At 40.2% G+C, this 9,222-nt stretch overlaps 1 protein-coding gene across 1 annotated transcript; it reads right to left on the bottom strand.

Moving 5' to 3' along the window:
* Nucleotides 1-2,604: 2,604 nt before the first annotated feature.
* LOC116240005 (olfactory receptor 10AC1-like) lies at nt 2,605-3,606 on the bottom strand. Its single transcript, XM_031610299.2, has one exon. The coding sequence runs from the start codon at nt 3,604-3,606 to the stop codon at nt 2,605-2,607; it is 1,002 nt and encodes a 333-aa protein (XP_031466159.2).
* Nucleotides 3,607-9,222: the final 5,616 nt, after the last annotated feature.

Below are 9,222 nucleotides of genomic sequence, written 5' to 3'. Positions count from 1 at the left end.
TTTGCAGGCTGTACAGGCTGAGTGCCCACAGGCTGAGCTCTGGTGCCAAACAACTGATGAGATCTGTGTTCTCATCTAGCATCTTGCTCAGGGCAGCGTTGACAAAAGAAGTAATTGCAGAGATGAATATTGTTTTTTATGGCCATGTAAACCCTGATGTGGGCATACTGATAGGGATAGGATGGGAGATAGACTGGGGCTCTGAATTATCTCCTCATTTTACTCATCACAGAGACACTGGTCAAAGACTGTGTCCTCTCAGAAGTTTTCCGCTGTTGGTTTTGGTTCTCACACGTGTCTCAGAACTACAGGGGTAAGAGTCCAATATGGCTGCTGTTTGAGCCATGGCATCCCTCTCAGGAGCATCACCCCTATCTATACAGTAAGGACAGGTCTGCTGAAGTGCCCTTGACCAATAACTATCCATGAGGAACATCTGTAGGGCAGAGTCCTGTTAATCTCTAACAACTAGAAGCAGACAATACTTACATCTCTTGTTATCCCAACCTTACAACAGCCATAAACATGTGAGGGCCTCTACCAAAGTTCTATTTAAACCACATTGTCTTTCTGCTCCTTTTTTTTTCTTGTCATGTATATAAGCATATCAGTACCTCCTAAAAGGCAGGGTAGAAATCTCTACTTTTACTAACCTCAGAAGGGACCTCCGGAGATCTCTAGCCCAGCCCACTGCTTACAGCAGGATTAACTTCAAAGCCTGATTTAAGAGATTTTGTACTTGAGGCATCAGTTTTGTCCCATGCTTCTTACAGTTATTTACCATCTTTAAATCCCTTAATAGTATTTGATGCAAAGAACTTCTCTAACACAGTTCTAAAGTGTTTCTCTATTAGTAAGTAATGTGCTTTTATGGAAGACCTGGCCAATGATTTAAAATGTTCACTACAACACTGATCATTTAAAACAATGCTGCTAAATTTTTGCTCACAGCAGTAACTGGATATTCACTGACATGAGAGCCAATATTCTGTGTTAATATTTTAGCCTGACCAGACTGTCAACTTGAGGATAGCTTTTAATGTGAGTTTTAAATTTCTCTTTTGTCAGAGGAGTCTAAGTCAAGTTATTCAGTTACAGGGCCAGCTTTCCTTGCTGGTCAAATCCACTTACCATAATTTTTCATGATTGTAGCCCAGAGAAAGCAAATATCACTCTGCTCTCCCAGTCTTCTAGGGGAGAGATCAGAGATCAGGGTGCTGAATTACCTTTGAATTAGACAGAGTAAAAGCAAGTCCTTTTTTTTTTTCTCTCAATAATTTCATATGTAAGATCTGAGTCACATTTGGTGCTTTGAAGAGCCATGGGGCAGTAAAGTATTAAATAAAGTATTGAAGTTGCTTTTTTACCACTATTCCTGAACAAAACTGATGTTTTCACATTTGTCTAAATTGTCCTGTTCTGCTTACATGTAGATTGAACATTAGGAAAAGTTTCTTCTCTGAAAGAGTGGTCAGGTGCTGGAACAGGCTGCCCAGGGAGGTGGTGAAGTCATTGTCCCTGGAGGTGTTCAAGTAATGTTTAAATGTTATAATAAGGGATATGGTTTATTGGGAAAATATTGGTGGTAGGTGGATGGTTGTACCAGGCGATCTTGGAGGTCTATTCCAACCTTGATGGTTCTCTGATTCTAAACACATAAAATAACACTGCTGTGCACATTTCAGATTCTGATGTCTGCTGCATTGCAGCATATCCTAGAATTCTCACTGGTTTTGGCATAGAAACAACAGTAGTTGCAGTGGCAGTATTGTTAGATTTATGTAAGATTTATGCTGATAGATTTTAACACTCCTCAGGCATTCTTATTTACATGATGCAGTCTTTCCTGATAAAAGCTACATGATAAGACCTGTATCTGAGTCTTTGTGTTTCCATAGGAACAGTTTAAATCTAAAGCATCTCCCTATAAAAGGAAATGTTTTTCCTGTAAAACACTCATAGGAAAGTCATTCTCCTGTCAAATCAGTGGCACTTTCATTTTCATTACCTAGAATAATTCAAAGTAAGATGAGTTTACACTGATGATCTTTTCACTTGTGATGGAATGTTGGAAGTGCAACCTGATGCTAAATTTGGAGAAAATCATAGCTTAATTTCCATTTCTTTCAAAACACAGTATTTCTTTTTGTAACCTTCTAATAGTGCCCTTCATGTTTTTTGTGCTGGAAAACTTACCAGACTAAAAATATTTATTGACTTCCAGTTTCCAGTATCTACTTGCTTCTTGATAGAAAAATAACGAAAACAAGTCAGCAGCATTAAATAATTTTGTGTTGATCTTTTGAGCATGCTGAGACAACTGTAAATGTAAGTATGGGTATATACGTGATCACAGAAGTGATACCATAAACTGATCAAAGTTCTTCTTACTCACAAATTGATGCAACTTTTCCCTTTAAATAGTGTTATGGTTTTTTTTTGTTCCTTTCCTCCTTCCTTTTTTTCTTTGGAGGCTGAGATGTCATTTTGTCAAAAATACATCAGTGCATGTTGTATTCTGCCTGGATATTTACCATAGTGAAGTCTATAGAGAATCTTGTCCTAGCCTAGCATTTCCAACAGAAACATTTGTTCTCCTGTAATTTAGTTCACACCTGTAACAGCCCTGGTAATACTCCAGCTCCGCTGAGCTAGTCTCTTCCTCCTCAACATTTTCCTTAGGACTCCTCTGATTTCCTTGTTTCTCAAGCTATAAATAAGGGGGTATAGTAATGGAGTAATATTGGTGTAGACTAGAGAAACCATCTTGTCTTGAGCTGGTGAGTAACTGGACTTAGGACGAATGTACATGAAGGAGGCACATCCATAATGTAGCAAGGTGATGGCCAAATGTGAAAAGCAGGTGGAAAAGGCCTTGCCCCTTCTGAGGGAGGAAGTGATACGTAGCAAAACAGCAGCAATACACACATAAGAGGTCAGGATCAGGAGGAAGGGAAGTAGCAGGAGGAGCACGCAGGCTGCCAGCAGGGGAAGCTCGGGGATGTAGCTGTGTGTGCAGGCCAGGTGCAGCACTGCAGGGACATCACAGAAGAAGTGGTTGATGTGATGTGACCGACAGAAAGGTAAGTGGAAAACAGACACTGTCAACCCCAGGGCAACAGCAAAGCCTCCCAGACAGCATGCTATGCACAGTCTAAGGCAGAGCCCCTCGCTCATCACCAGTGCATAGTGGAGGGGCTGGCAGATGGCAATGTAGCGGTCATACGACATGGCTGCCAGGAGAAAGCACTCAGCTCCGCCGAGTCCCACAAAAAGGTACATCTGGGCAGCACAGCCTGTGAAGGAAATAGTGATGCCATTCATAACCATCAGGCCAAGGAGTGCCTTAGGGACAATGACTAAGGTGTAGCAAAGCTCAATGATAGAGAGCTGACAGAGGAAGAAAAGCATGGGAGTACGAGAATGCTCCATAAACACAGCAATGAAGATCATCATATTCCCTGCCAGTGTGACCAAATGGATGATGAGAAAGATAAGGAAGAGGAGGACCCGCAGACAGAACAGCTCAGAGAAGCCAAGAAGGAGGAACTCCATGGTTGCATCAGCGCTCTCATTGTCCCTCTCCATGCAGCCTTCACATGGCATCTACAGGGAGAAAAACAGAGGGAGATAGTTGTATTTGACCTGATGCCTGGTATTCAATTCCACACATGAAATTATGTTGCAAGTGTGTAGAGCCAGTATAGTAAAGCTCATTGTGAGATCTTATGGGGAGGGAGGTGATTCTTGTGTAAAACATAAATTTGCAGACTTTCCCACTCATGTTCTCATAACCACCAATGTATTTTTGCCCATTTATCTGCCCAGGATTCTTTGCTTTGAAACTTTCGATGAGGAATATCAACTGTTGAATCTTCATCACTTCCTTCGAGTTGTTCTTATGTTGATGACTATATGTATTTTTTGAACATGTCTTTGATACTTAGCAGTTGACACTGATTAGTCTTTTAATTCTGTCCTGCCTTTGAAAATCATCATTTGCCTCTCCATCCTGATCTGAATGCTGTGAGAAACTATGTGGAGATATGCTAAGATGACCTGCTAATCTGGGTGCCATCAACACCAAGTGCCTTACAGACATTCTTCTACTGTTCCTTGTGATGCTTCCATCCCCAGGCAGATAGATTTGTTCTCTTTTGCACCAATGTTGCATCTCTCTATATTCATGCCAGGGATGTACAAAGTCAAACAGGCAGTGGGCTGGAGCTTCTGCTCCACATCTGATCCCAATTAATGGGAATTTCAGGTCCTCGCTGACTGACTCCTCCTTTCTCCATCATGGAGCTGCCTCACAGTTTGTACTGAAACAGGATTTCAAACAGAAGATGTTGGTGGCTAGACATGAGGATTCCAAACTTGGAGTTAACATTTTGGCTGCTTTCATCTTTATGCCCACCTCAGACTTGTGATATCATAGTTATATAATCCAATTTCCAAACTCAAAAACTGAAGGCATCTATGTCAACATACATTTTATAAAATTTTTCCTAAGGAAAATACAAAGTTATTATCTTGGACTTGGAGAAAATGAGATTACACATGTCAGAAGAAGAACATTAAGTTCCTAGGTATATAGAGTGTTACAAACCTGTTGAAATTGTAAAGATCTAGTAAGTATAAGGGCATAGAGAACAGTATAATAATATATTGCACATAGTCATAGTGGATGAACAGTGTTCATTGCTCACATGTGCATCATGTAAAGCAACATTTATTACAAGGAATAAATCAAATTCTTTCTTTACATTACTGTATACTGGGATAAAAGTAGAGATTCCTTAAAGAGTTTTGCTCACATAAAATATTAAAAAAAAACCCAACACATCAATATTTAAGTATGAAAAAGATTGAAAATTACATAAAATGCTCTAATGTCATCATGGGAAAATAAAAGAAATTTGAAGTTGATAAAAGAAATACTAGTGGAGAGAAGGGAATTTCCTGGAAAGTAGACATCTCAAAAAAACTCCAGAAAGAAATAATCAATACTGTCGAAGAGGTGAATCTCATAAGCCTACACATCTCTTCATTATTCAAAACATTTGGGGACACAGGTGGGTAATGAAAACATGTACGATTATATAATCTCATATGCAAAGCTAGGAATGAAGTATCTGTGTCAGTGCATTACACACACACACAATAGGTATTCTAAACAGTCCAGCTATAAAGGTTTCTTGATGCTATGTGCAAATAGGAGGTCTTGGCAGGGAACAGGAGTAGATACATGATCTCAAGACTGTACGCTCAATCAGCACAGACCAACTGGGGCTTCCTTCACTCTAGGTACTGAGACTCTATGAGGATTCTACTAACACAAGACTGAAGAGTAAAAAGGAAACAGGTTTCCCTTCCTTTCATTTGGAAATGATCACTTCAGTGGTAACATACCTTCTGTGGGTTAGAAGATAAAGAAATACAGACTTCTTCCTCTTGATGATGTGCCCAGTTCTGTCTGGGCTGAGATTTTATTCCTCCCTGTCTGGGTACTCTCTGGGCTTTGCGTGCTCCCCAGAGCCAGTGTTTTCTTTCAGCATTTCAGAATTATGACTTCTTATCTTCCACAGGACTGACTTCCTTATATATAGTATGACACAGAGGTCTTTCCTCTTCACCACTGTCTCTGCCCTCCTGAATGAATGACAGGTGGTTCCACTCCTCATAAGGAAAGGAGCTTTGCAGTTTTTCTGCAAATCAAGCAAGAAAATGCATGTTCAACTTCAGAGGAAAACAGTGTTGTAACACTGAAGTTGTTATTCCTTCCACCAAACAATCTGGAAGGAGCTAATTATTCTCTGGGCAGGTTTGCACCCCAAAATAGCAACAATTTACCATACAGAATGCATTGCTGCTCTTTTAAAATCAAGTTAATGTTTAAACCAAACTCACACTTAAAAGCAAAGCAAAACAAATATAAAGGCTTTAAACCAATCTGTGGAATTATGTGTGGTATTTTCACCAGTTAATACAATCCATTATTTCTTACTGAGTCATATGAAATCACTGTTTAGCAATGGATTGGACTGAGATTATTCATAATCAGTTTATATTTATTGTCATTGTTACACTAAATCCTGGCCATTTATGCTGAAATCATTAAAGAGATGTGTAGGTTCATGTAAGTAGAAAGGAGAGAAGAAGTCAAGATTTTTGAATGCTAAAGTGGATCTCCATTAATATAGCTTTTGCAGAAGCATGTAATTATTGTACCGTAAGATTTTTACCAGGACATGATTTAGAAGAATTCTATTATTGAAACATGTTCTAGTACAATGGAATCATTGGTGGGAGCTTTGCAAGATGAACATGAACTAAGAATACATCAAATATTGGCCTGCATTAGCAAGACAATGACCCACAGGTGAAATTAAGTGATTATTCTCCTTCACCTGGCACACAAAAACCTTATCTGGAACAGTGGACACCAGTGTCCTCTGTACAAGAGCAATAAAAACAAAATCAAGAGAAGCACTTCCTGAAGGGAAGTTGTGATCAGGAGGGGTTTGGCCTCTTCTCCCAGGCAACAAACAGGACCTGAGAAAATAGCCACCAGTTGCACAAGGGGAGATTTATATTACATATAAGGAAATCTTTTTCTCTCCAAGAGTGATCAGGTCTTGGAATGGCCTGCCCAGGAAGCTGGTGGAGTCACCGTCCCTGGTGGTGTTCAAGGGGCATCTGGATGAGATATGAGATATGGTTTAGTAGCTTAGAGGGTTGTAAGGGTGATAGGACGGTTGGACTAGATGATCTTGTAGGTCCTTTCCAACCTTGTGATTCTATGATTCTATATGATTCTAAGCATGTGATGTCCAAGGAGAGGCTGAGGGAGTAAGATTTGTTTAGCTTGGTGAAAAGCAGGCCAAAAGAGGATACAGCTGAGGACTTCAGGTAGTTGTTGGAGAACAACAGAGCCAGAATACTTTCAGATGGGCACAGGGAAACAATCACAACATTTGCACGAAAGGCCATAAAGAATACATATGTTTCTCTCCACAAGGCTGGTTGAACATTGGAATAGGAACCTTGCGAGGTTGACTGGGAGATCTTCGTGCTTGGGGATGCTCACAAGTTGCCTGGACCAGGCTGTGGAGCAACCTAATCTGACTCTGGAGCTAGCTGTGCTGGGAGTAAGAAGCAGACTAGACCTCCAGAAGTCCCTTTTCATCTAACACTTTCTTTGAATCTATGACTTTTTCCCACCTTCATCAGGCCTCCAGGAACAGAACTCTTTGTATCTCAGGAGCTTTACAGTCACAAACTCAAACAGTTGTGGAGTTCCTTTGGTTCCTCAAAGGCAGCTAACTGAGATTCTGTAGCGTCACAATTTTGAAATAAGGCTGAACTTAAATGTATGTAAGTTGTATGTAAGTGTTTGTTGTTTTTTTTTTTACCATCATTTGAACCTGCCACATAACTTCTCAGAACTAAAACTAAAAGCTGGAGTCTATCCTCTTGTGTCTCTCTATCAGCTTTCTTAACATTCAACTGTTAAACATCTATTTGTTTTGCTTTGTTTCCAATTCTTCCCCTATGCTTCTTCCACTTAAAATGTTGCAAATAATTCAGGACACATAGTGACCTTAAAGTATTTACAAAACTGAATTCTGAATCTGATTGGACCTTCTAGATATTGTTGAATAACAGCCAATAAAGCCACAACCCTCAAAAATTCTCTCTGTGGCATTTCATCTCTGATATTGTAACAGGAGTAGCAGCTAGAAAGCGATTATTTTATTATTCCATCAAACAAATAAGTGGGAGAAAATCTTTAAAGAGAACAATTTGTTTAGGACAAATGTTTTTAAGAGTAGATTGTTCTCTCTACCAAGTTCCATAAGAATTTCAGAATGTCAGCTAATTAATTCATATGTATTTTCTCTTTGTGATATCAAAAAGAAAACTGCTGTAAAAGTGGAGAAAAATAAAAAATTTAGGGTTTTGCGTGGTATTTCTTTATTCTTTTCTCTAACCCAAACCACATGAGAAGCTCTGCTACCTTAGTAACAATGTAAGAATAATTACAAGGAACTATTTTGACAAGTCTGTTGCAGCATTCCCATCTTCAGATGGTCCCTTTCTTCTGCTAGACTGGAAGTGAACCTAGGTGAGTCAGCATGTACCCAGGAACCAATACCAAGCAGTCAGCAGTAATATGCACTTTTTTTTCCAGCTAATGCCCAGCCTTACACTGAAATAAGTAAGGCAAATTATTGTTTCAGTCTGTTTGTGTGTAGATAAGCTGTTGCTTATTAACATGCAACTTACCCCTCCCCATAATGTTTCAACACACACCTACACATTGCCTCCCAAACATGGTTCACTGACTGAGCAAGGGAGTGTTAGCTGGAGCAAGGTGTGCATCCCAGTGCCAGAATACACAGCAGCAATACAAAGGACTAGCAGGAGAGGAAGAAAATATGCATGTCAAAGCTGCTCCATACTTCCTCCTTTTTCAGGTTCCCAGCAGTTTCACTGCATCAGCTTAGCCAAATTTGTAATAGATTAATAAAGCTGCATTCGTGTTTGCCTGCCTTGAATATGGAGCATGTTAGAGGAATGCACTTCTTCCTTACTGCCATTTGGCCCTGCTCTCCTCCCCCACACTCTCCATAGCAGTGCTTGTGATTTTTTTCATTATATGCCTTCAAGGCTTTGGGACTTGCCTGCCTTAGCCCAGATTCGTATTAGGAGTTTCTTGGAATCCAGGTATGGTTAATGAATCACATCGTATCTGTTTCTATCAACAATTGCAACATACATCAGAGGATGTTCCTTGCCATCTTCAAAAAAAAAAAAAGGTGGGGGGGGGGGGGGGGAAGCCACACTGAACTTGCCTACCCATTTCTGCAAAACATCAGCCTGCTCCAAAGAGGACAAGAAAAATAACAAAGTTGCTGGGGGACCATTACTGGGAAAGTAAACACAGTATGGAGCAATATGGACAAACATGGAACTGGCTAAGACAGATACCAGGAGGTCTGGAGTAGAGTAACTGTCAGCGCTTGTGGAAAGAGGAAATGGCTCTTCCAGCTCAGCCAGCTGCATGCCTCTGCCATGGTGGATAGACAGGCCACTTGTCAGCAGGCCAAAAATAATACCTGAGCAACAGGAGGTATAATGTCAGTGCTAAAAGAGAATAGAGAGCACAAGAAGGATTGTAGCGGGGCTGCTTTCCAAAAAGTAAAGGATATGTGTGCA

This window comes from Phasianus colchicus, chromosome 1 (assembly GCF_987193195.1).
Source record: "Phasianus colchicus chromosome 1, bPhaCol1.hap1.1, whole genome shotgun sequence".
In the NCBI taxonomy this organism is placed as follows: Eukaryota; Metazoa; Chordata; class Aves; order Galliformes; family Phasianidae; genus Phasianus; species Phasianus colchicus.
The sequence above is the reverse complement of the archived record's forward strand: the minus strand, read 5'-3'. Positions and strand labels throughout refer to the sequence as shown.

Excerpts from the sequence above, each read along its gene's own strand:
- LOC116240005 (XM_031610299.2), bottom strand. The coding sequence starts at position 3,606 with ATGCCATGTGAAGGCTGCATGGAGAGGGACAATGAGAGCGCTGATGCA.